Here is a 23,640-nt window from a genome sequence, read left to right on the forward strand (position 1 = left end):
TTGCGATTTCCCTCCCCTAATTCTCCCCCCGGCGCTGAGGACTGACTCGGCCCCTTCCGGAAACACCCGAAGCGACTTCTAGTCAACACGTTACACTTCACGCTCCACCAGCCTAACCCTGGCCAACGTCTTTGGGAGTCGACCCCTTGGGTTCAAGAGGTCTTTGGAAAGGGTGGTCTGAGAGGGGCACTCCTTAGCTCCCAATTCGCCCCATCCAAGTTTCTCTTCACTCTCTCACCCCTAGCGTTTGGCGGCACCCACTTCTAGGGGCGAGGAAGTAGGCGGAGCCCGGTTTTGGCGCCAGGCGCTGCTGTTACGAAGCAGAACCGCCTCCGTCTAGAAGCTCGGTTACTGTCCTCGCCTCTACTTCCCTCTCCCGCCCCTCCGGGGACCACTAGGCACCACACCGCGAACGGTAAGCGCCGCGTCGCTGCAGCCTTCCACTTGCCCGGGGTTCTGGTTCCCGGCGGGCGCGGCGCACGGCCCCTCCCCCCGCTGGGCGCGCGCGCGCGCCCCCCTCGGATGTGGCTGGAGCTTGAGGCGCGCAGGGCCGGAGACGCCGCAGACCCGCGACCCGGAGCAGCTCGGAGGCGGTGAAGTCGGTGTCTTTCTTTCTCTTTCTTTAGTCGGTGGTGGTGCTTAAAATACTACCTGCGCCCCAGGGATCCCCCCCACCCAGTTCCGTGCTTCCCGCCCTTCCCCGCCCGACCTCGAGTGGGGAGCTGGTGGGAAGCAACGGAGAGTCCAGTGGAGACCCCACGGCGGGCCTGGCGCTGGGCCGGCGCTTGGAGTTATTTGTGGGGGAGGGGGAGAACAAGACTGTCCTCGAGTGGGTAGAGAGCCGTGGCGACAGCCGCCTTATTTCTAGACAAAGCGCATTTCCTTTTCCCCTCCCCCATCCGCGATCAAGATGAGGGGCCCTCCTCCCCCTCACGGCCTCGGTCGGCGACTTGGGCCTCCAGTGAAGGCGGTGCGTTCTCCCGCATCAGCGCGGCCCGCTGTTCCGAGGCTGCGGCGGGCATTCCGTTACGTGGCTACCGCCGGGTGGGAAAGAACATGAGCCCGGTGGTGCAGTGCCCTTGAGCCCCCGGACCGCGGCCTTTGTTTCTCCCGGCGGATGGGCTGACCACGAGGCCCGCGCTCCTGGGTGGGGGGCGGGGGCCGGGTGTTTAGGCCTAGCTAAGCAGGGTGGGGCTTACGGGGAGCGGATAGAAGAGGTGGTTTGTTTTTTTAAAGTGGCACGAAATGGGACTGAAGCATCTCGGTTTGGTTTTTTTCCTTGTTCAGTTTTTAAACTAGTGATTAGAAAGGGGGAGGATTTCTAAGAACCCAAGTTGGGGTTATATAGGCGCCCCTTTGGACTGTTAAAAGGTCTAGACCATAATTTATCATTGCGATTGTTTGGGTGATCACGTCAAATTTAAACCACATTATTTGGCCATTTTCTTAAAAATGCTGAATATGACATAAATGGGATTTAAATTGGAAAAAGATTTTGCTATTTTTTCCTTTGTAAAACTGTCTCGGATAACAGCGTACCTAATAAGGTTTTCTAGACCCACTTGATTAGAGCACTGATGTACTCAGGAAGCACAGATCACTAATAACGCAGGTCTCAAACCTGCGTCTCCGGATTTGAGTACAAGTTTTAAAATATACTATACATAGGTGGGGGTTGGAATCCAAACAAAACTTGTGTTTAGTTACCTTTTGTGTGTCGTGCAAACTGCTTTTTAACTGTCGTGCATTTTTCTAGTAATAGCTCTTCAAGTCTGCAATAAAAAATGGCCTCCAATAAAACTACATTGGTAAGTTAATGAAAACCTAAAATATGTAAGGATGTAACTTCAAATTTTTTTCCCCAAAATTATAACTTTGCGTCTCTGTGGTTGAGATATTTACATCCACATGTATTTCCCAGCCCCTTCTCCCCCCAGTGTTGTAATGGGGAGAGTTAGAGGCAAAACAAAATCATTACATTAAGATACTTACTAACTTGGCTTAATAGTGTCTTAATCCATTTAGAGAAACCTAATCTTGGGAGGACAGCACAATGAACTTTACAGAGTATTTTTATCTTGAAATAAAAATAAACTTTTGCAACATGGAAGAATTTTTACAAGCATAAACAGACAACGCTGTAAAGCCCTTGGTCATTGGCATAACAATCCCTAAATCACCCTATAATGAAGTCTAGAGAAACCAGCTATTTTTGGTATTGCTCAGTTTAAAGAACAGGTAGGTACCTTACACACCTAGATTGGGACAAAGGTCATTCAGTTACTTTGCTCACGTTATCCTCTTTCAAACTTGATTATTCTAAAATACATAAAGGCCTTAAATTCAAATCATTGCCATTTTTTTTTAAATACAAAATAAACAAAATCATATATACATCCAGGAAGGAGAGAAGAATGATCTGGATCATGCGAGCAGTTAAATTTTTTCTCTCCAGTTTCTTAAACCCCAAGTTTGCTTTCTTACCCTTCATTAAAAGGTCTATGAATGTGTAAAAGACATGTATGTCAGCCATATCAAGTTACAGATTTTTTGAAAACACAAATATTCACATAAAAATTGTGAAATTCAAAGTTAATTGTTCTCACAGTAATTCTAACATATTTCATCAATAATTGCAATCATATTATTAATATCTAAATCAAAACATTTGGTTTTTGGTTTGTATATTCTCCCCTTGGGTTTCACACTAAAAAGGCAAGTTTGGTTTTTAATTTTTGCCATCATTAGGTTGCATGTTTCACTCCAATATCCTGGGAAACATTGAAATAAGAAAGTCTGTGGCACAAATGATTCCCATCAAAGCCGTCAATGGAAAAAACACAAAGCGTCTTCTGTGCCCCCCTCAGGATTGAACTATTCTTCAAATTCCATAAGCGGTACACCAAAGTGTAGACAATTGAATTGACTGTATGGTTACCTGTGACCTTCAGGTATTGGAAGTCAAAGGAACTAGCTGTCCCTGAGGCTTTGAGGATGAGTAGAGATACAGAAAGCAAATATAGATGCTTCTGTTGCTTTGGCACCCAGTTTTGACAGTCTTTAGTGTCCAAAGGATCATTAATTGACAACCTTGAAAGTTTTTCTTAATCTAACTTTTAATTTTAAGAGATGAGGTGTGTTAGTTTAGGTGGGAAATTGAATTTTGTTTTGGAAAGAAAAAGGTGAACACTTGTAACTAGCTTATGGTGCCATAGTAAATACTTCATTATTTTTATCCTATTAGTGTTTATTCTTTTCACTTTCTTTACTTTTGTTATCCTGTTTGTTCTTTTGATCTCTTAATTTCATGAACATAGCTAATTTGTTTATCATTTAGGATCAGTATCAGATAGGCTTTTATCTACAACAGTTTTTCTTTTCTCTTACTACCATTCCTTGTAGTGTACAGAAGCTAAAAGCTCTCTGACTGGTTGCAATTCCCAAGTGTCTTGACTAATGAAAATTATTAAGAAAATTGTAAGACCTGACTTGGAGATGGTATCCAACAAAATCAGATGTTTGCTGGGTTATTCTAAATTCCAGAGAATTTTTATTTTTTCTATGTGTGTACACTTCTAATTACATCATTTTAATTTCAGTGTTCTTTTGCAATCTTGAGGCATTGCTGTTGTTACTTTTCTGCTTGTATGCTACATTAAGAGGTGACTTTAATGACTAGGCAATTAAGTTTTTTTTTTTTTAACAGCACCACTGAAATTATTTTAAAATTAATGTAACATTTGAGATTTCCCCCTTAGTCTCTTCTAATTAACCATTTCAGTTATATTCAATCTTCATAACATGAGTTATTGGAAAATAGTGGTTTTAGCTTGGTTTTTTGGCTTTTCTGACAGTGTTAATACAAAAAAGGGAAAAAAAACTAATCTAAAAACTTGTTTAAAGTGAATTTTGCTGTCTACCATTTTAACACTTGAGAAATCAAGAAAGATTGATTTTCACATTAGAGAATTAAAATGATCCTGTATTTTGGCTTCTTCAAGTGACAACGTTATAATTATGTTCCGTGTGATCTGTAATATTATACAGAAATCACGGAACAATAATAGTGTCCTTTTTAACCTATTAATGGTCTCCTTCGTTGACTCTACGACTGATCTCAGGATTCTGAACCATGTTTTCATTCTGCACTTACCTATTTCTGTATAACTGAGACTTTTAACATTGGTGTTTGTTTTGAGAAAGGGGGTTAAGTGTTGGGGGGCTGTAGTTTTATAATGGGACTATGGTTGACTTAATAAGATCCCTTATTAGTATTTACTCTCTTTGTATCATCCTCTAATACTTTCTAGTTGTTTGTTGCTTTGTTGTAGTTAAAATGAGTGCAAACTCTAGTAAACTTGGTTTTGTAGACTAGGTAAGACATTAGATTTGGAAAAGAACAGTATTTCCCAGATACTGTTTTTTATTGTATTATTTCAGCAAAGGGGGTGGGTGATAGGTTTGAGCTAAAATGGAACTAAGTATTCTTTTTGATTATTTGTTGACTTTCATCTTTTCAGAATGTGTCTGCCCTGGGATATAGAAGTAAAAATAAAGGTGTCAAATGCAACAGTAATATAAATAGTTTAGCCTTTAAAATGTACTAAAAAATGAAAAAAAGAAGTTTCTTAAATCTCTCTTTTGTTTTATTTTAGCAAAAAATGGGAAAGAAACAGAATGGAAAGAGTAAAAAAGTAGAAGAGGCAGAGCCTGAAGAATTTGTGGTGGAAAAAGTACTGGACCGACGTGTAGTGAATGGGAAGGTGGAGTATTTCCTGAAGTGGAAGGGATTCACAGAGTAAGAAACCTCTGGTGCCTTTATTATATGTTGAACTGCACCTAAGTGACGTTTAAAATTTGCTTTAGTCTGGGGTTTTTAAAATCAGTTTCCCCGTAGATTTCTTTATATTTAAAGACACCTTTAAGCCAGGGTACTTTTGAGATCTGTTTAGAAAGAGTCAACCAAGCAGATTTGAAATTAGTTGATTGCCTTGGAGAGTCAAATTTATAGGTGTGCAGTTTGCTATGTAATCATGTTAATGTAGTTAGATATTTTACTAATTAGAATGTCTAATTGACATTGTTTTCTTAGATACAGAGGACACTAAAAATATTGAAGCTATATAAGGTAGACTGGTGGGTGTTGAAAAGAAGTGTTCATCATCTAGGACTACACCGTGCACTAGGTTTACTGTATTCTAATCTCTTAAGAAGTGTTGTGAGCATTTTTTAAGCTCCTTAATTCTTTATGTTCCTTGTTACTAACTGTTCTCATAATTTTTATAATGTTAGCTGTAGTGCGAATAACTTGTGCAGAAATTCCATGAGTTATAAACTTAGGTTTATCATGTGCTAAATCTACTTGGATTTTTCTGCCTTATACCACAAAAACAGCAAGGCTCTGTGGTCAGTGACTTCTTGAAAATGGATAGGTAGAGATAGACAGCAGTTGTCTGAGCATGGTGGAGATGGGGGAGTGTGCTAGTCAAATAATCAGGCTTCGAATATCTGTTTCCTACTACTTGCCCCACCATTTACATTTAAAGATGCCTCCATAGCATTTTGGGAATTATAAGTTGAGTGGAAGATTTAAGGTTCTTTATTTTATCCTTCTAGTATTCTTAGTTGAGCTTAAGTATATAAGTTTATAATTTGCCACTAGAAAAATTTCCTACAGATAGCAGAACAAAGCAAAATAAGTCTGAACTATTTTAAATCAGATTTAACCATTATGCCAAAGAACTGATTACCTTTTTTGTTGGTTGTTTTGGAATCTCATGAGACATTAAATGCTGTTTGTCTCTGTCCAGCCTATCAAAATGTTAAGAAACTTAATTCCTTTCTCCCTCTTTCTCCCAAACCGAAAGCCATTAGTATGGCTGAGAACCTACAATGCGTGGTACACTGTATTAGGTGCACAATATAGAAGTCTATAATGAAAGTAACATGACAAAATGGAGGCTCTGCTTCAACTCTTTTGTCCTCCCCTATCCTGATTCAGGTTTGCCAGTTTTAGCGTCTTAGCATATCAGAAGACCCAAGTGATAACCAGAAGTTAACAGTACCTTTCTTTTCCATCATTTCTAAAGGGATAGAATGATTTCATTCTATCTTGTTCTGTAAAGGCTTTTTGGATCAGAGTGCACAAAGTTAGCAAGCCTACAGGGCACCAGGCTGGTTCAGTTAGTAAAGCTTGCAGTTCTTGATCTTGGGGGTTGTGAGTTCGAACTCTACGTTGGGCATAGAGTTTTTTTTTTAAATGTTAGCAACCGTATCATCAGTGTAGGATTATCTGACATTCATGTTTGGTAATTGATATTCATTTTCTTTCCAGTCCTCCTGAAAAACATATGAAAAACATATGAAAATAGCCATCTCAGCATTATATTAGGAGTTGCCAAACTTTTTCCTTAAAGAATCGTGTGGTAAATACTTAGGCTTTGTGGGCAGTAGACCTCTCACAATTAACAACTTTTCAAATACAGTACAAAAGCAGCAGTAGACACTACATTAAACAAACAAGCATGGCTGTGTTCTAGTGAATGGGCCCTGATTTCCTATAATTGTCGTTTTGAAATTTTTTCCCAATTAAAAATGTGAAAAACATTTTTAGTTGGCCCAACATACAAAAGCTGCATTTGACTTTTGGGTTGCCAACCCCTGCTTTTTATCACTGCCCAATTTGAGCACCCAGAAGAAGTTGAAAATAATGCCTCACATATAGAATGCCTTAGAATTTTTGTTTTCAAACATGGTGTTGGAGGTCCCAAACAGGCATAGTCTGACTGATCTGATAAAGTAATTTGGAGTGGAAATCGGGAATCCTCATTTTTAAAAAGCCTTTGCAGAGAAATTCTGAAGTGGGTTGTCTGTGTGATTTGGGAAAATATTAGTTCCAATTATTCTGCCAGAGCAGGTATAGTTAACTTGGAGGTAATACAGCAGACTGCCCACTTACTAGAGGCTAAGAAAGTAGACACAGGACGTATAAGCAGATTTTCTCAAAAGAATGTGGGGATAGGGAAAAAATGGTAAGCATCTGCAGTGCAGCAGACTATTTTTCAGCTGTATATTAAATGAATGTGGATGATAATCATGAATCCTATTTAATTGAATTTTTTTTTTAACCGAACCCAGTGCTGACAATACTTGGGAACCTGAAGAAAATTTAGATTGTCCAGAGTTAATTGAAGCATTTCTTAATTCTCAAAAAGCTGGTAAAGAAAAAGAGTACAAAAAGAAAATCTTTATCTGACAGTGAATCTGATGATAGCAAATCAAAGAAGAAAAGAGATGCTGTAAGTATAAAATACTGCCCAGCAGACGGACTTGGCAAAAGGTTGATGGCTTGATTTTTAAAATATGTTTAAGATACTTTTAAAAATTCAAATACTTTTTAAAATCATTAAAAAGTTTCTTTTAAATGCTTAGTATTTAGGACAAAAAGGCTAGGCATGATCTAGCCTGCATCATAAAAATGTTCAATAAGTGCTTAATACAACTTACATTTTTGTGCTAGTGTTACTTTGAGTAGATTCATGGATTTGATCCCTGATAAGAACCATTTCCTGTGATCCAGGACTAGCAGTCTTAAATACAATGAACACAAAGATTAGATCATTGCAATCCCTTACAGTAAAAACAATCCACATGGCACATCCTGATTATAGACCATTAGTGGCACTGACCACCAGAACGTACTTTGACATATGATCTTTGTTTTGTCAGAGTATTGCCAAACAACATTCTGATTTTGAAGTATATAATCTTTGGTAATAGAAATTAAAAATTTTTTTGGTGTGAATTGAGACAGCTGGTTCATTAACTACATGGGTATTTTTATCTAGTCTTTGCTTCACTAATGTGTCGGTGGCTTTGGGCAAAACACATAACTACTTGCTTATACCCTCAAATCCAAAACAGATTGTATTTACCATGCCTACTGGCAATTTGGGAAAAGGTCTTGATTCTGAATTAGTATTTAGGCTTGGGAACTAAACATAAAATACAGATTCATTAATAAGGTCTTTGGATTTAAAATTTGATCGTTTGAATTAGATGCCAAGTAGTTTACAGATAACCTGTTGAATCTTCGTGGCAGGTCTGCTAAGATTATAGGTATTATCCCCATTTTCCAGATGAGCAGCAGAGGTTGACTACAAATTTGGTTCTGGATGCTTTAGCAGCCAAAGCAAAAAGGTAACAGTGTTAAGAATCCATATGCATAAATTGAAGGTCAACCATATATTCAACAGAAGTGCTGTTTAGTAACAGTAGTTATCCTACACTGAACTCTTACAGTGTGCCCAGCAGTGTTCTACATAACTTAGTTTGCATTTTTTATACTATAAAATGTCTCTGAGACAGATAGTTTATTATTCCTGTTTTATAGGTAATGAGTCTGAACCACAGAGATTAACTTGCCCAAAGCCACACAGTAAAGGTTAGAGTTGTCATTCTAACTAACCTAGGTAATCTTACTCCAGAATCTGGGATATTGATATAAAAGTCTGGTAGGGAGAAGGCATTTCTTAATCTAAGCAGTTCTCAAACTTTTTGAACCCCTTTAATGCTCAAGAATATTATTGAGAATCCTAGAGAACTTTTATTTATATGTGGTATGACCATCAATCCTATCTGTATTAGAAATTAAAACAGTTCTAAAACATTTGTGTATTCAGTTAAGAATGACAAAACCTATTGCTTGTTCATAACTTCTGAAAAATAACTTTAAATGAGAAGAGTGGCATTTTACAGTTTTGCAAACCTTTTCAGTGTCTAGCCTAAGACAGTTCTACTTCTGCATTTGATTTGCTGTCTTAATGTTGTTTGGTGGAGGCATATGTCTAAAGCCAAAGATAAAGGAGGAGACCTTGCAGATAAACAGGCACCCACTAAAGGTCTCAGGGATCCCCACGGGTCCTCAGACCACACTTTTAGAACCACTGGTTTATGCTAAGTATTTTTTTAAGCTTTCCTATAATGCAGATTATTATACTGATTGGTCTGAGTTTCAGAGTTCTTACTCTTTTGCTATTTGTATTTTGTGTGTGCTTTAAAAATATGTGGGTAATTTCCATTAGTTCCTAAAAGTGATTTGAAATACTAACTTCATGAATTTATAAAGAAGTTAGAAATAAAGGGATTAATTTGTGTGCCTACATAGTTCTGTCCTGAGGTTCAGAACACTTGTAGATACCTGGGTTTGTTTTTTCTTATAAGGTTAATGGAAATTACAGTGTGTTGTAGTACTAAATAAGGGTTCTTTCTCCTGTCATTTCTTTTTTACTTTAATTTGAAAGCTATAGTTCATGAAAACAAATTGGAAATTAATATTATTAGTTTGCAATATGGAAAGTGGGTGACAAATTTATGTAAATAGTCATTTAACATCTTTAAATCAGGCTGATAAACCAAGAGGCTTTGCCAGAGGTCTTGATCCTGAACGAATAATTGGTGCCACAGACAGCAGTGGAGAATTAATGTTTCTCATGAAATGGTAAGTGTGCAGATGACTGCTGTTATATTTTAAAGTAAGAGCTTTTTTTTTTTAATTTGTGAAGCTTTATCTAGAAAAGGTTTTATAGTTTTCATCATTTAGATAATATCTGCTGAAAGGATGATTCTAGGTTTTTTGGTTTTGGGACTTTTTGTTGTTTGGTTTTTGTTTTTTTCCTAATGGTGTTTTAAAGCAAAGATTGGCCTGTTTTGGAAAATGTAGTTTTATCAGAACATAGCCACAAGTATCATATAACCCTTCTGAAGCATTAAATACCTTTTGATTGAATTATGATTTAAGTGAAACATTCTCAGTTGGCAGAAACAGTTGAGACTTTTGACTGAACGTTTTTTTTTTCCCCTCACAACAGGAAAGNGGAAAGATTCAGATGAGGAAGACTTGGTGCTGGCAAAAGAGGCAAATATGAAGTGTCCTCAAATTGTAATTGCTTTTTATGAAGAGAGACTAACTTGGCATTCTTGTCCAGAAGATGAAGCTCAATAATTGTTTGTGTTGCTTTTTATATATATTTATATATATATATAAAATCTGGGTCTTTGTTTTTTGATTTATTAGTGTGAAGAAATAACATTCTAATGAAAATCAAGTTTGATATGTTTGTTTTGAAGTAGTATTGGGGGAGTTGTTGGGGGTTTTTGCATCTATAGCACTGGTTACTTTGAACAAATAAAAGCTTTCTGTAGTTGCTTCCTTTATCAGAAAAGAATATTTGAGGCCATGGTATATTATCCCCCTGCATTAGAGAACACCTTTTCTAAATGTTGGGGGAAATCTTCATAGTTGTTACTCATTCAAAATTTGTGTTTAACTCCTGTATGCCTAAGGACCATTCTGGGTTTTTTGTTTAGGGGTTTTTTGTGTGTACACTTAAAATACATACATAAATGGTTTTCTTTCTTTTTTTTTNACATTTAAAGGTTCCTTCTAGTGAACCATTCCTTTTCAAGAAGTTGAAATCTGTGCTGTATTGACTAAAAGGTCATGATTCATGGAATGTCTTAAAACTTTGTTCATGGAAACCTAATCATAAGCAGATGGTTAGATATGTTGGCAATTTAGCACCCGCTGGAATAAATGGGTGGACAGACTCTATAATACAAATTCTTAACCTGCATGTTTTTTCTTTACCCCAACTCATTCCTGACACCTAGGCTCAATCTTCTCAGTATTTGAGTTAACTGGTTCAGCAGAAACCAGGAAAAACAACTTTTTAGTTCAAAATGTTACCCAACTGTATATTGTTTACTTTATTGTAAATACTGGTAAACAGTGGTCAATAAATAGTTTTATATTCCTTTATGTGATTAGACTTTTTTTTATCTGATTATCTTTCTAGTGGGAGTAGAAACACACACCTTAGGTTCCTCTTCATGTTTATAAATAACACTAAAGCATCAGAGTACATGTCTTCGATCTTTTGAGCTGAGGAGTTTCAAACTTACTAGAATATGTATTTCTACAAAAATGAAAACTGGTTTCTTGGGATGCCTAAGAGGAATCTGCTTCATTAAAAGGAAATTTTCATACTTAGAATGTAGTTTGTTGAAACTGCTGTCTGAAAAGTTAGGACTGATCCTGCTGTGATAGACTTACTTCTACTAATTTCCAAAATCCATACAGATAAAAAGAAATCATTTTGCAATATATATAAATATTTAATCATGTTGTATACCTGAAGCTGACAGGTTATATGTCAATTTATACCTCAATTTAAAAAAATTTTTAAAATATCCTATCTATACTAAGCTATTTATTACGTACTCTTTATGTACCTAGCACTGCTCTCAACAACGGGTTCATAGGTGATACCAAACACCCTGTTAATACCAGAAGTGGATGGCCCCTACATTAAACTTCAGTAAGGGCATTTCTGGAAACTATCCACATACTACTTTTATTACCCCTTCTTATGTTGTATATGTTTCTTATTGGTGCTGTAAAAAATTGCATCAATCTTCATGGCTTAAAATAACAAATTTATTATCAGTTCTGGAGGTCAGAACTCTGTAATTTGTCTTAACTGACCTGAAATGTATCAGGGCTGGTTCCTTCTCAAGGCTCTAATGGCAAAATTGTTTCCTTGTCTTATTTTCAGTAGCACAGCCAGCTGCTGTATAATGGTTCCCCTTCTTAACCAACCACCATAGGTAGGTTAGGTTGTCATTTTTTGCTGTTAATGTAGGAACATTTTTAGATGTAATGTGTAGTGACACTTAAGTAGATATAGATTCCCATGTATTACTGAAGTCAAGCTTGCAGTGATTTACTCTCCCCACATTATCCTATATCTCCACTTGTACTATAAATTAATACTGATTTTTTTTTTAGCCAGTCTGATGGTTTCATGTTTTAATTTGGCATGTCTTAGGATCTTTTTTGAGCATTCTTTTAATGCTTAATGACTTTCCATTTCCTCATCTATAAATTTCCAATTTTACAAAAATTCTTAATTGGTATTTCTTTTTGTAGTGAGAATATTAACACCTAAGTTTTTGTGTTGCAAATATTTTTTCCCATTGTCTATATTTTGACATGATTTATAGTGTCTTTTGATTGTACCTTTTTAAAAAAATTTTATGTGGTCAACTCTTGTCAGTTTTTACGTCTTCTGGATTTCCTGTCTTGTTTAAAAATACTTCTCCCATTCTGAAGTTGAAGTTGTATAGACAATCTTCTAAATGTTTCTAATTTTCACTGTCATTTTTATAGTTAAGTCTTTAATCAGATTTTGTTAGATATTGTCATGAAGCTTTTTTTTTTTTTTTAAGATTTTATTTATTTGACAGCCAGCGAGAGAGGGAACACAGCAGGGGGAGTAGGAGAGGAAGAAGCAGGCTCATAGCGGAGGAGCCTGATGTGGGGCTCGATCCCATAACGCTGGGATCACGCCCTGAGCCGAAGGCAGACGCTTAACTGCTGTGCCACCCAAGCGCCCCTGTCATGAAGGTTTCTGATTGTTTTTTCACCCCAAGATGGACATCCATACCACTGAAGCAAGATGTGTGGGTAACAGTTTGCCTAATCCTTTGGATCAAAGAAAATCATATGCCACTACAAAAATGTTGGTCAGCATTAAAACTGAAGTTTTTCTTTCTCACAGGGGCCTGAAATCTGTTCAGATATATGGACAAGTATTGGTGTGGCATAATCCCGGAGTTTAATACCATTGAGAACAGAAGGGAACTCTTTGACCTGCAGTTTATTACCATTACCAATAAACTACTTTTAAAACCTCTGAAGTTTTAATAATGTGATTCCTCACTACTCTCCCCCCTTCCCTGTGCTTTGCTTTTGTGTTTGAAAACAAATTATATATCCCTTGTTTATAAGCCAGAAATCTGGTTCTTGGTTCTAACAGGACCTGATACTTGATACTGCTCAGGTATTAATGTAGTAAACAGCGTGGATAGGAGTGAAAGGTAGGAAAATCAGTAAGGGGAAGTAGACCTTTAGGGTAACTTAATATACTATCTTCCTTTTCTTTCAAGTTTGAACCTTAATTAACTAGGCATGAACATACATGTTGTAAAGAAAAATGTAAGGAAATCATGAGTTTGGGCTTGATGATTATATTTGCCTTTTCTATTGCAAAGAACAACTCAGGTTTGTTTTGTCTTCAACACTCCGCCCATAAGCTTATATTGGCTACATTCCCTTGGAAGGCTGATGAAGAGAAGCGCTTAAAATTCCTGTGTGTATTTTAATGGATAGGGCTGAATGGCCATCTTAAATTCTATTTGATTCTTACAATATGCACTGTTTTTATGTTTTATTAAACCAATATGAAAATTGGGTATCAAGAAAAGAATCTAATACGAAGTGGAATATGAATAATCTGTATATTTTTATGTAACCTATAAGATATATCAACTCTTATGTTGTGATGAATAAATGAATTTGTACCTTTGAATAGTCACTGAACAAGAGATACTTTAACAACTTAAAGCTCTAGTAGTTGATACAATCAAGGAAGTTGATTCTGAATGTAGTATAATGTGCTATACTTTTCAGATACATGGCAATCCCTAACATATCTGCTCATAGAGAATAATTAAGGAAGGGGGATTGAAGGTTGTTGGGTTATGGTGGGGTGAGGTTTTGTATGTGTGTGCTAAGAATTTATATTATGTTGAAAACTGTCTGCAGGCAATCATATAGGTCACCTGGAGAAGTGCAAAAGTGTGAAATCATCTTCATCTGAAGACTTATTTTCATTACAGTTCATGTTTTTGCTATAAAAGCAATGAAAATCTCCATGAGCACATGAGTTTAGTTCCTAAAAGAAATACCTAACAGTTGTTGAATACTGTGCTAAGCGTTTTTCATATTTTATCTTCCTCAAATGCCCTCTGTGGTAGGTATGATTGACACCATTTTACAGCTGAAGATAGTAGGCACAAAAAGGTTAAAGAAGTTAAGGCCATTTGTATGAATTAGGGCATTAGCTGTGGGAATAAAGAGAAGGGGACTGATTTGAAGATCAGGTTTTGTCCATTGTAACCGCCAAGTTTGTGTTTATAAAATAAAGTGGTTTGGGATGTAAAATGAGGATGTGGAGGTTGGGAAGAAAGGGATCCAGAGTGACTCCCAAAATTTCATCTCGTGTGGATGAAAATGTCATTTAGTGAGAAAGGGAAGGGCAACCAATTTGAGGAGGAAGATAAAGTGGCTTTGGAAATACTCTGGGGTATTCCTGTGATTACTCTGATGAGTGTATTACTTAGTATGCCTACAGTGCATACATATTACATAATTTGGCTGAAAGTGCAAGATAGCCAACTCAAACTTGCTTTGATAAGGGAAATTGCTCACTGGTTTAGAGACAAAATAATAATGTGGTTCAGAGCACTGGCTCTGGAGTTTGACCCCATGGGTTTGAATCCCAGCTCAGCTATTGCAGTTACGTAGCCTCCCTATGCCTCAGAATTCTCTATAAAGCTGGGAAGACCTAATGGTATTTATGTCATGGGACTTTCAGGACTAAATGAGAAACATGAAAAATACCTAGAGCTGAATGTCTAGTACTTAATAAGGACCAGTTCAATCATTGCTAGTCTCCACTGTAAGCCTCAAGATGACTGGGACCCTGGAGTGGTACAATCTCAAGACTTGCCATCTCTGGTTGTTGGCGCTCTCCTCCAGAACCAGTCTTCACATCTCAAAAACAAGTGCTGGCAGCGCCCAAATCCCCAAGTCTGCCTCTAAAGCGACACTGAGGTTTTCTCTCTGCCAAGAGTCCACAAGTTCTGACTGACCTGGCTTGGGTCAGATGCCCTCTCTGGAACTATCAACTGTAACCAGATGCGTGGAGAAATATGATTGGATCAATTGCCAGAAGAGTGCTTTCCAGAAAAAGGTGGATGCTTTATATAAACAAAATGTATAACCAATGCAAAGAATTTCAGCCAAATTGAAAGCACCTTCTTAAAATACCCCTTGTCCTTGCTTTTTAGAAAACTTCTAATGTGAATATTTTCAGCGGCCTGAAACATCATAGAACTTCCTATCACCTCTTTCCTTTTTTTCAAATGAAGATTGAAATCTGCCCTTAAGTTTGATTATTGGGGAAAAAATTGACTTAGGAGAGCAGAACAAGAACATTGATATTTAAAGCTGCTCTTGTAGCTAGCTCCATGAATGCACAAAGAATTCTCTTTCTAAAAATGAAACCTTCTATCCTTATTCAGGAATTCTGCATATTAGCTTCCGAAAGGAGAAAAATAAGGACACTGAAACTAATATTAAGTGACCTTTCATAGCAACCTTTTTCCTTATCATATTTCAATGTCTTCTTTAAGGATCAAGCTCAGTGCTATCCACCATACTCCTACCTACTCCCCCTGATGCATTTATTGGATACTGACAACACCCTAATTTAATATCCTGAAGGGGTTGTTCTGGTATAATAAGCTGATAGTTTTAGAGCTCCAAAGCCACTTTTGGGTGTCTCAAAGCTCTAAGCCATTTTGATGAGCAGTAAGGGAAACGTGGAAAGAGAAATGAGGGGCAGATATGCAGGAGGAAAGACTAGACGAGAATGGTCATTGGGGAATTTGAGAATGAGATTAGTAAACCAAAGAAGATACATATTACATTCAGGATCCATGCCACCACTTAACAAGGCATGTTGGTAGTTCAGGAACTGAAACTTAGCTAGATCCCAAGACGGACTCCCTTTAAAGTGAATTCATTTCTAGCATGGTGTCACAATGAGGTTCCTGTTATACTTTCTCACTCCTTGGGTCTCTGTTTCGCAGTCATGGGTATCTGATACCTCTGCACTAGGAACATTTTCTGAGTACGGTAATAGAAATTTATCTGATGTGCTGAAAGGGATAAAAGCTTGGACATTTTGCAGTGAGAACGCTACAGCTTTCTTACAGTTTCAGAGTGGCAATACAAGAGGAAATTCCATTTTACCTCGAAATCCCACTTGTTCTTCCTAGAAAGTCAGGCTCAGCAAGTTTCCAGCACGAGACATTACGTCTACTAATAGGAGAGGATTCTTAAATTACACTACACTCTTATTTTATCATAAATAGGCTACTTGGCTCTCTGCAGGTGCTTGTTATGCAAATGAGGGCAGAGAAGGACTCAACCTTTGTTTTCTCCCTCTTCTAAAATGTAGGGGTCATTGGGGTAAGTATTTGTCTTCTTCAGTAGTGTATCCCTTGGCACCTAGAAGAGGGCAATGGATGAAGGGAGGGCCCTGGATTTAAATTTGGGCATTTACCACTCAAAAACTCCAATACAATCTGCCTGAAGAAGATCAAACCCTTAGGGGCACCCCAGTGGCTCAGTTGGTTAAACCTCTGCCTTCGGCTCAGGTCATGATCCCAGGATCCTGGGATCCAGTCCCCCAGTGGGCTCTCTGCTCAGCAGGGAGCCTGCTTCTCCCTCGGCCTGCTGCTCTACTTGTGCCCCCCCAAATAAATAAAAATTAAAAAAAAAAGATAAAACCTCTAAAACAGATGAAGTTCAGTATATGGATCATATATTAAGACTGGAAGAGTATGGGGCACCTGGGTGGCACAGCGGTTAAGCCTCTGCCTTCAGCTCAGGGCGTGATCCCGGCGTTATGGGATCGAGCCCCACAAGGCTCTTCTGCTATGAGCCTGCTTCTTCCTCTCCCACTCCCCCTGCTTGTGTTCCCTCTCTCGCTGGCTGTCTCTCTCTCTGTCGAATAAATAAAAATAAAATCTTTAAAAAAAAAAAAAAAGACTGGAAGAGTAAAATTATATATTTTTGAATTTAAAGTGTTGTTGTTTGGGGAATCAAGTGCCTAAATTTATAAAATAGATCTTGGAAGGTACACTTTTTTCCCCCACAAACATGAAGCCTACTTTACTGCATACAATTTATAACAGCCCCCCCTTGTGCTTATCATTGTTTTCTAAATTATTGATACTTTCTCCTTCCATTCTCATTTGTCTAACTAAAAGCGAATTTGTCTTCAGTATCCACCGTGTGTTCCCCATTCAGGGTGCGCGCGTGTATATATACATATATATATACTCCTAAAATGTCCATAGATATATATACTCCAAGAAAATTGTGTGTGTGGACTAGAATGGCCCTGTTTTGCTATTTTGACCTTAAAGGAATGGAAGGAAGGAGGAGCACTGAGAAGAACCCAGAGATTTGTAAACTCACGTTCATTTTCAGGGACAAACTAAACCTGTAATGGAAATTAACACCATTCCTTTTAACAAACAGGCTCAAATTAAAAATGGTACAATTACTATGAAAGAGTGTTGGCCATTTGCTCTGTTCTTGCTCAGTACTGTCCTAGATGTTGGGCCCAGGTGTATTTTAGACAGATACCTCTTCCTGGTGGCATTTATATCTTAAGATGGACTCTGGTGAGAACACTCAGTTGGCCTGAAAATAAAGGAGTGAAGAAACCCATGCAATTGTGACCCCTTGTTCAGCCCACCCAAAAAAAGACTACACCACATTTAAGAGCCATCCTCTGGTTGCACAAACCTGTGAATATATTCGAAGCCACTCAATTGTACACTTGGAATGGGTAAATTGTATGGTATGTGAATTATATCTCAATAAAGCTGTCTTTAAGAAAAAGAAAAGAAAAGAAAACAAAACAAAACAGAAAAAGCCGAGGCATGAGAAGGCTCTTAGCTGAAAAAATACTTAAAGAAGAAAATCATGCCTCTTATTTTTCTTCTTCGGAAATTCTTCAATTTGATCATGCCATCATTTTCGGTCACCTCTTTGGGACGTTCTCTTCTCCCCTTGCCTCCATGTCTTCCCTTCCTCACACTTCCTCACAGATGTGTCACATCTATAAAACAGGATACCACCCATCTCCCAGAGTTAACAAAATGATAAGGAAAGTGTTTGGCACACAGTGGCCTGAACTGAGCAAACACTCAAGTCTTGGAAAGCCCTCAGCTCCACAAAGCTGAGCTGGGGCTGAGAGAAATTCTTGCAGGCAGATTCCCCAGTTAACTCTTGGGGAGATGAAGTGTCTGCTGTCCGGTGGCTTAGACCACAGAGAACCCAAGATGCTGTGTATGCCCCTGGCAAGAGGACTCAATTTTGTTTTCCATTCACAGCCATATCCTTGGCTACTGGCTCTGGAATTCAGTACTACAACTCCCAGGTTGCCTTTGGGGGCCCCCTTTAGAGTGTTCTGACCCTCCTGGGGCTCCAGTGATTTCCCACAGACTGGAAACCCGAGTGCCAGTCAAGAGAAAGAAATCAAGATGAAATGCATCTTCCAAACGATTCCTAGATTTCAGCAGACTTTCCAGGTTTTCAACAGAAAATTTTAAAATAACCCATTTTTCACTATTTGTTCATGGGTTGATTTTTACAATTTTCTCCTTGCCCCTCCAGAAAACAAATCCCAAAATCAAAATGCAAAGCAATATCTAAGGTAACCCGAAGAAAATACACCCTGAAATAAATGATTAAAACGAGCTGGTGAATTTCAAGAAGAATTTCTCCTAGAATGTCAAGTTAACTATTATTACCAACTTGTTCCTATGCAGCAACAAATAAGTAAGACTCTATATAGAAGACTGTAAGCCATTAAAGTCCTTGGACTTTGACAGAAATTTTTTCAAAGTCCTCACATTTCACGTTCACTGAAAGGACCCTCATACTAAAGTGATCGACTAAATTTTAGAAGAAAAAAAATCACTGTGTGATTGTCGCAGTACTTTGATCTTTAGCATAGAAGATGCTAGAGATGCTAACTACAACCCCGCTGAAGTCTGACAGAACGGCTGCACAGGCCCGGCCATTCGGTGACCTCTCCCTTCTTTAACTTAACCTCCCCCACTTTTTACCTACTTCTTTCTGCCTTCAGTTACTCTCTCTCTATAATTCACATTTTCCCCCTAAAAATACATTTCCGAGTTAGACTTCCTGCCATGAGCTTCCTGTCTACCCCATCACACCCCTTACCTCTCACAGTATTGTAATTGCTAGTTCGTTTTCCTGTCTTCCTATGACAAGTCCTAAGGTTGGCAGGAACTGTCTCTTGCTCTCTGTTTGAGCCTCTGTTCCTAACCCACACCCGGCTGGTTCTGATTAACCATTTGCCAAAGATATGAATAAAATCTCCACCAGTTACCTGTTCAGGCACCACACACAGCCGTGTGCTCCCAGAGCCTAAAGACCATTTACACCTAACTTTATAGGTCCGTGCTTTACAAAGTCTTTACCCACCACTGGCTAAAAATTCAACTCACTTCACAAAACAGACACATTCAGCCCTAGGCAGATGCAGTTCATGTATGTATATGACATCGCATAAAACCCCAAATCACATCTCTAATATAGCAGGCCGTGTACCACAGTGTTACTGTACCACAGCAACACAGGGAGCACTGCTCCGATTATTTATGACCCCATCTCAGTAATTCATAGCCCATTTATTCCTGCATACAGAATCCATTGTTCGGGAAGAGTCATCTCATCATCTAGAAACGTGGGATGCCTAAAAAGCTATAAAGAAATCTGCTCATCCAAAACAAACAAAACAAAACAAAACACAGGAGAAAGGACATGTTGTTTGAATTTATATTCTTAACTAGGGGGCTATAAGGTCTATATCATCTCCTGATGGCGGTTCTGATGCATCTTAATAGTATTTTAAAAGCTCTAGTAAATAGTAAGGTTTGGAGATTACATTACCTGATCTCTGTCTGATTCCCAGCCCTTTCTTTACTGTCTCCCTGTTTCTCAGTTGTGTGTGCTGAGGTTGACTGGCACATTGATGGTGAAGGGACGCATGAACTGGAATCCTTAGACACCGGGGTAGCCTGGGAATGGGCTGGCTGGCTGGAACGCGGGTGGAGGAAGGGCCCATGAGCACAGCAGTCCTGAAAGTGGCCACGGTCTCAAACAGGCCGGGACTTTTCACTCTGTCTCCCTACCTGACTGCGGCCGGCCCTCCCCCACCAGAAGATGAGCTCCACTTGAGCTTAACTGTTTGGTTCCCCCCTGAACTTCTACTGCCTAGAATAGGCCCGAGTAGAAGCAGATGCTTGGTAGATACGTGGTGAATGAATGAGAGCTGGGACTGGCCCCAGTACCAAGCCCAACTGCACCTTTTCCTTCCTATCCTCCATGGCCTGAGCCAAGCTGGCCTCGAGAAACAGAAAATCATATTTCTATCCTCGGGGCTCATGGCTAAGGGTTTCTTACTGGATTATACCCACAACTCGGCAACTACGTGAGAGCAGGTTTGTCAAACATTGTCACGGCAAAGCTTTCCTTTTTTTTTTTTTTTTTAAGATTTTATTTATTTATTTGAGAGAGAGAGTGAGCACAAGATGGGGGTGGGTCAGAGGGAGAAGCAGACTCCCCACTGAGCAGGGAGCCCGATGCGGGGCTCAATCCTGGGATTCCGGGATCATGACCTGAGCCCAAGGCAGACACTTAACTGACTGAGCCACCCAGGCGCCCTGATGGCAAATGTTAAGAAGAAATTTTACATCAGGATACAATAGTATATATAACGCTCCTGCACACGTGTCCCAAACTAAGGTTTCACAAAATAATACTTATACATGTTTTCTGATCTGTTTTGTCTTGTTTTATTGTGATAATTATTCTTATTTTGCTGGTCCCAGACCACCACTAATTTCACGTACAACCCACTAACAGCTGGAACCTGCAGTTGGAACAACACTGGCCTGACCCCTCTCAGTCCTGCCCCAGCAGTCAGTGGAGACCTGCTCCCCCAGAAGGGAGTAGAGAAAAGGCCACCGTTTTTCTAAGCTGAGAGACTAGAGGCAAACTCTCATTCCACCACAGGGCAGGACTAGGGCAAGTAACTTTTCTCAGCTTTAGTTCCTGGAAAAGAGAGCTGAGGAAAAGAACAGTCTCCTTATGTGGAAAAGGAGGATAAGAAGATCCTTCCAGGCCTTTGCGAGGACTAGAGACAGTGTATACCAGGGTTTCTCAGCCCCAGCACCACTGACATTTGAGCCTCACGGTTCTTTATGGTACAGCCTGTTCCACACATGGTTCCAGCAGCAGCCCTCCAGTCTGACAACCAAAACTACCTCCAGATATTGCCAGTTCTCCCCTGGGGGGCCTAGCACCCCTGGCTGAGCATCACTGGTATGTTCTTCCCCTAACACTTCTTGCTTTAAAGAGACTATGGTTTAGTCCCTGGGAGAGGACATAGAGGAAACAGCACCAAGCTGTGTGGCCATCATCGGTAAGTAAGGACATGAGCACTCTGGTGGCTGAAAGACAGGCATACGCTGGGTCATCTGTGCCACCATGAGGGGCCAGACTGAGTTTGGAGTTGGACGAAGGTTCCACGGTGAGAACAGGTGGTATTGTATTGCAGGTGGTTGCATTACAATGGAGGCTGTGGGCAGAGGGAATGAGATCTGAGTTGGACTCAGATGGGCTGATGACTGGAGGTGGAGGGCAAAGAAGACTAAAGCAAAAGGCCAGCAGGCGTCCCCCACCTGGAAGACTTGGTGGGGCAGAGGACAGTTCACATTGTTAATGTTAATGGAGAAAGTAGGAATGGAAGAGGAGAAGAAAAGTCAAGGTCAATGGTGAGTGTGGTGAGTGTGGATGTTTCAGGTTTCAGAGGCTCGGACTATCTTACTAGACATTCCCTCACTTGGCTATAAAACAGAACTCCAGAATAAGGACAGCTGATTCGTTTGGGGAGAAAATACCAGAAAAATACAGTAGTCCTATCTCCATTTGCATAAAGGCCCAGAAAGGAATCCCTTGAGTCCTGCAATAGTGGGTGTATTTCCTTGGACATTGTGCAGTAACACTTGAATTATTTAAAAATATAGTAAGCAAAACAAAACTATACCATTAAGCAAATAGAATGTCAGTTTCTATTTACAGTTTTTGGTTTTTTAAAGATTTATTTATTTATTTATTTATTTATTTGAAGGAGAGAAAGACAGCCAGTGAGAGAGGGAACACAGGTAGGGGGAGTGGGAGAGGAAGAAGCAGGCTCCCAGTGGAGGAGCCTGATGCGGGGCTCGATTCCAGGACTCTGGGATCATGCCCTGAGCCAAAGGCAGACGCTTAATGACTGAGCCACCCAGGTGCCTCTATTTACAGTTCCTTTTTAACCCAAGATTGCATTATTACCATCACAATTAATATCCTTTATTTAAGGGCATTTGTATCTTTTAGGAGAAACAGAATCCTAGGACCACAGGATACAAGGTGAAAACAAAAGTGTTAATATTTTTTCCTTGATTATAGAATATTAATTGTAAATACTTTTCATCCCCAGATTTTTAAGTTACATTGTACGTTACCTAATAGAAGCATTTACTTAGGCATAGAGGCAATTTTAAGAGTAAATTCTACAGCTGCATTTTTATAGTCATGCAAATGCCCACAGCAGTACGTGTATTTCTTTTCTAATACATGCTGGAGCGTGTGAATTTGGGCCCACAGCAAAACCAAGACTCTATGAAAAGATGTCATAGTTATTAATAATGTTAGTGCCTCTAAACATGTTTCTAACATTACCTTCAGGAAAAAGAAAAACAATATAATGTAAACACACACACACACACCCCAATAATCTTATAAGTAGAGAGTTAGAGGAACTTCCGCAGCGTTAGTTACTGCAGTAGGGAAATAGAAACCTTATAAGGAAGTAACTAAGACCAGCACTGCGTTGTAGACTATGTCCCAGTGTTCGATGAGCACAAAAAAATGTGGCAAAATGCCAATTAAATATCACAGAAACAGCAAAAAGAAACTTCCGCTCCCTGCAATATATGCCTCTAGAAACCACATAGGACTTGGCAAGCCATGGCTAAGTTCATAATTCCCCGAGTGACTGAGTACGAAGCTAATTGTTAAAAAATAAAGTTGTGGGGGTGCCTGGGTGGCACAGCGGTTAAGCGTCTGCCTTCCGCTCAGGGCGTGATCCCAGCGTTCTGGGATCGAGCCCCTCATCAGGCTCCTCCGCTGTGAGCCTGCTTCTTCCTCTCCCACTCCCCCTGCTTGTGTTCCCTCTCTCGCTGGCTGTCTCTATCTCTGTCGAATAAATAAAATCTTTAAAAAAAATAAAGTTGTGTTCCCCCATTTCTATCAATCTTCTGGAAGCATGAGGCAGGAAGCTTTGGTCAATGCTGTCCTAGCCAGCCTCCAAGATGGCCCCCACGACTCTGTCTCCTGGCACTCAAGCCCTCAGCTAGTTCTCCTCCACTTTGTACTAGCCTTGGTCTGTGGGATGGAAGCGTGTGGCAGAAGAGATGGCACATCACCTCCAAGATCAGGTTGTAGAAGATGGCAACTTCTCTCTGAGTGCTCTTCACCACCTCACCCCAACTTCAGATCACCCGCCCTGGGGGAAGCAAGCTGCCACGCGGTGAGCGGTCCTACAGAGAGGGCCACCTGGTGAGGAACTGAGGGCTGCCAAAAGCTCATGAGTAGGCTTGGAAGCAGGTTCTCTGGCCACAAGCTGAAAGACGATTGCGGCTCCCACCAAGGGCTTGACTGTAACCTCCTAAGAGACTCAGTCCCACTGTGTTAAGCCACTCCTGGATCCTTGACTCTAGAAACAGTGTGAGATAATAAATGTTTGTTGTTTTAAGCTGCTACATTTTGGAGTAACTTTTGCAGTGATAGATGCCTAATAC

At 39.6% G+C, this 23,640-nt stretch overlaps 1 protein-coding gene across 1 annotated transcript; it reads left to right on the forward strand.

The window, feature by feature from the left end:
* Positions 1 to 513: 513 nt before the first annotated feature.
* Positions 514 to 10,430, forward strand: CBX3 (chromobox 3). Its single transcript, XM_034669462.1, is given in 7 exon segments — positions 514 to 598; positions 1,757 to 1,808; positions 4,656 to 4,798; positions 7,138 to 7,230; positions 7,232 to 7,298; positions 9,405 to 9,498; positions 9,876 to 10,430. Coding segments are annotated over 6 exon segments (549 nt in total). The 5' UTR covers positions 514 to 598; positions 1,757 to 1,784; the 3' UTR covers positions 10,004 to 10,430.
* The last annotated feature ends 13,210 nt before the right edge of the window (positions 10,431 to 23,640 follow it).

This window comes from Ailuropoda melanoleuca, chromosome 1 (assembly GCF_002007445.2).
Source record: "Ailuropoda melanoleuca isolate Jingjing chromosome 1, ASM200744v2, whole genome shotgun sequence".
NCBI classification, from domain to species: domain Eukaryota; kingdom Metazoa; phylum Chordata; class Mammalia; order Carnivora; family Ursidae; genus Ailuropoda; species Ailuropoda melanoleuca.